The 3,938-nt window shown below is 41.3% G+C and overlaps 1 protein-coding gene across 1 annotated transcript; it reads left to right on the forward strand.

Moving 5' to 3' along the window:
- The first annotated feature begins 704 nt into the window (after nucleotides 1-704).
- Nucleotides 705-3,364, forward strand: LOC131317432 (uncharacterized). Its single transcript, XM_058346988.1, has 4 exons — nucleotides 705-868; nucleotides 910-1,081; nucleotides 1,425-2,400; nucleotides 2,529-3,364. Exons 1-4 carry the CDS (start codon nucleotides 705-707, stop codon nucleotides 3,362-3,364), a joined length of 2,148 nt encoding a protein of 715 aa, XP_058202971.1.
- The last annotated feature ends 574 nt before the right edge of the window (nucleotides 3,365-3,938 follow it).

Below are 3,938 nucleotides of genomic sequence, written 5' to 3' on the forward strand. Positions count from 1 at the left end.
ATCTCCAGATCTCACAAACGGCATACATATCAAACCCTCGTTTAACTTTTCCTTGATGAAGTGTCGATCAATCTCTATGTGCTTATGTCATGCTGAACAAAATTATGAGCAATGTTAATGGCAGCTTTATTGTAGCAGTAGAGTTTCATCGGAACACTGTCAGCACATCCTAAATCATGTAACAAAGTTTGGAGCCACAAGAGCTCGTAAACACCATGAGCCATAGCTCTATATTCAGCTTCTGCGCTAGACCTGGCAACTACCGATTGCTTCTTACTTCGCCAGGTAATCATATTACCCCAAGGAAAGTGCAATAGCCAGAAGTAGAGCGCCTATCATCCACAGAACCAGCCCAGTCAGCATCAGTGAATGCCTCTAATTGCAAATGGCCATGATCAGAGAACAAAATTCCTTTTCCTGGAGCTGATTTCAGATACCTCAAAATACGATAAACTGCATCTAGATGTGAAGTACGAGGATCATGCATAAACTGACTGACAACACCTACTGCATAAGTAATATCTGGTCGAGTGTGGGCCAAGTATATTAGTCGACCCACAAGTCGCTGATACCTCTCATTATCAGTACGCTCCCCTATATCTCCACTAAGATGATGATTCGCAGTGATTTAAAAAGCGCACGAAGCGCGCGCTAAAGCACGAGGCGCAGCGCAGCGCAGGTCCTGTGCTTCAACGAATTGCGCTATGGCAGAAAACCCAAAGACGCAGAATAGGCGCCAAGGCGCACGCTATGGCGCAAGGCGTAAGGCGCAGAGGCGCACGCCTTTTGTCTGTGATCCAAAAATTGATCCTACGGTGCAGAAAACACACGGCGATGGTGGCGATGCACTGAATCATTGTTCTTTTAAGTCTGATTTCAACCCTAATCCATCATATGATACATACCCAGCCAGCAGAGCAGCTTCAGTCGATTGAGATTGCAGCTTCAGTCGATCGAGACATCTTCTGGTCCTTTTGGATCGACGATCGACCGAGATAGGTTCTGCCGACAATGGCTTCAGGCAGCGACGGTAGTCACGGTAACCTCCTCCTCCTCCTCCTCTTCTTCTCCGATTGATCTGGTTCTTCTTCGAATCTTCTTCTTCTTCTTTTTTTCTTTTTTCGTTTTCTCTAGTCCAGCTCTTCTTTCTTTCTTTTTTTGTTCTCTCTTTTTTCATTTTCTCCATACTCCAGCTATTCTTTCTTTCTTTTTTCGTTTTCTTCAGTAGCCCAGCTCCTTTCTTTCTTTCTTCTTTTTTTTTTTTAACCTTCACTGCAGGGCAATTTTCTCTTTTTTTTGCTCTGCACTCCAGTAACTCCACTCCAGCTCTGTTTTTTTTTTCTTGGCTAGTGGGCTGTTAGTTTTTTTTTTTTTCCAGCTATGTGTTATGACTCTATGGTATTATTTGTACTTGTTAATTGTAGATGACGTCTGAAAATACTAGTAAAAGGGACCTTGGTTGGAAGTATTGTGAAAAGATTGATCCACACAATTCTACCAAGTTAAAATGTATTTTTTGTAATGAAATAAAAAATGGGGGTGTGTCAAGAATCAAGCAACACCTTGCTGGAGGAGCTAAAATGAATACGGCGGCATGTCGCCGATGCCCACTTGAGGTTAGAGAGGAGATGAGTGAGTTCATACGTAAAAGGGATGAAGCAAAGAGTCAATTCAAGTGTATACCAGATTTTGATGATGCAATGAATGATGATGATTATGACCTTGATGATGATGATATTGTTGAATCCGATAATCCCCGTTCTAAGAAATCTTCTACTCACGGAAGCACAACCTCCGCTTCTATTCATTCTAAGCCTAAGAAACCAAGAAACATAGGGCCTCTCAACACTTACTACACTCCTGAACCAGAGGTGGTGGTGGAAAATAGAAAAGCCAAGGGCAAACAGCCAAAAATTAATGAGAATGAACCATATAAGAAAATATTGAAAGACCGGGCTCATCAGGCTATTGCAAGGAGGATATATGATTGTGGGATACCTCTAAATGTTGTGAACAATGATAGTTTTGCGCTAATGATAGAGGCTATTGGGCAATACGGTCCGGGTTTGCCCCCACCAACTTATCATCAAGTGCGAGTCCCTCTTCTAAAAAAAGAGGTAGAACATGTTAACAAGTTGATGGAGGAGCACAAAAAAGACCAAGAACAATATGGGTGCACGCTAATGAGCGATGGGTGGACTGATAGGAAAAATAGAACATTGATGAATCTTTTGGTGAATTCTTCGAGGGGGACCATGTTTCTGAAATCTATGGATGCGTCTGGAATTGTAAAGGATGCAGAAATGATATATGAATTGCTTGATGGGTGGGTGGAACATATTGGAGAAGGAAACATGGTTCAAGTTGTTACGGATAGTGCTGCGGCAAATGTGGCGGCAGGTGAGAATTTTAATTTGCTATTTGGTTGTGTTACTTACTTAGTTGAAGTTATGAACAATAAAAAATCACTTATTATTCTAGACTTCTAGTTCTAACTTCTAACACCACTTATTTATAACAATTACTAGGGAGGTTGTTGGAGGCAAAACGACCTCACTTGTTTTGGTCTCCATGTGCCGTCCATTGCTTGGACTTGATGTTAGAAGACATTTTTAAGTTACCAAATTTGAAGACAACTTGGGAAAGGGCAATAATGATTCATGGTTATATTTATAATCAACCCTCTTTGTTGAATATGATGAGGCAATTTACCCAAAGGAAGGAGCTCTTTAAGCCGGCGAAAACTCGATTTGCAACTGCTTTTTTGACTTTACAAAGGGTTTATGAACAAAAGGGAAATTTAAGGAAGATGTTTACTTCAGAGAAGTGGACCAATAGCAAATGGGCAAAAGAGCAAGGAGGAAAACATGTAGAAAAAGTTATGTTGATGGCCTCATTTTGGAGGAATGTGCTCCTTGCCCTCAAGTTCGCATCCCCACTTGTTAAGGTACTTAGACTGGTTGATGGAGAAGTCAAGCCTCCAATGGGATACATTTATGAGGCTATGGATCGGGCTAAAGAAACTATTGCAAATTCCTTCAATCAAAATAAGGAGATCTATGATGAGGTCTTTAAGATAATCGACAAGAAGTGGGAATCCCAATTGCATCGGCCTTTGCATGCAGCTGGTTTTTACTTAAATCCTGAATTTTTTTACAAAGATCCAGAGGTTTGCAAAGTTCCAGAAGTCATTGGAGGCCTATACAAATGTATCACAAAGTTGATTCCCAATAATGATACACAAGACCTTGTTTGTGCCGACTTGATGAAGTATGAGAGAGCTGAAGGACTCTTCGGTAACCCAATGGCAATAAGGCAAAGAAATACAAGGGCACCAGGTATCACCATGATAACCTTAATCTAGTAACTAATTTAAGTCGTAAGAGTTGCACTTTAAGAATGTTTTCCAATATCAATATGCTATGTGTAGACACCCCAATCTGGGCTTCCAGATTAGTTTACTTACGGTTTTTGATTCCCTAATGATGAAATGGATCAAGAACACCCTGGGAATGATAGCGTGTTTGAGCTTTGAGAGTTTGCAAAACCCTTGAACCTAACCTAGCCTAAGCCACTTCAAATACCAAAAACCCTACTGGTCCGCGCCAGGGCGCAACCATCCCGCACCAGGGCGCACCCTCGCCCGACAGAGCACCAGGGCGCACCATCGCGCGACAGACTGACTCCGTCGCTCGACGATCTAACCTACCACCAACCTTTCTGAAGGAGGACTGTAACGCCCCGAATTTTTGGTACGTTAAAAAGACAATTTTTATTGAAAACTGAAATAGAGTCTAAGAGTTTGGCTCATTATTACATCTCAAAGTCTTACAAGAGTACTTTAAAACAAACAAGGAGGGAACTAGGGTTCCTAACTGTAACGACCCTGAATTTTGGTCAATAAAAATTTCGTTAAATATTTGAATTTTATTTGAATT

This window comes from Rhododendron vialii, chromosome 2a (genome assembly GCF_030253575.1).
Source record: "Rhododendron vialii isolate Sample 1 chromosome 2a, ASM3025357v1".
Classification (NCBI taxonomy): domain Eukaryota; kingdom Viridiplantae; phylum Streptophyta; class Magnoliopsida; order Ericales; family Ericaceae; genus Rhododendron; species Rhododendron vialii.

What these genes read in the sequence shown, in the direction of transcription:
- LOC131317432 (XM_058346988.1), top strand. Translation starts at nt 705, where the DNA reads ATGGCAGAAAACCCAAAGACGCAGAATAGGCGCCAAGGCGCACGCTAT. An exon ending in CTGAATCATTGTTCTTTTAA is followed by an intron (nt 869 to 909) that starts GTCTGATTTCAA and finishes ATACATACCCAG; the next exon opens with CCAGCAGAGCAGCTTCAGTC. An exon ending in CTTCTTCTCCGATTGATCTG is followed by an intron (nt 1,082 to 1,424) that starts GTTCTTCTTCGA and finishes TGTTAATTGTAG; the next exon opens with ATGACGTCTGAAAATACTAG.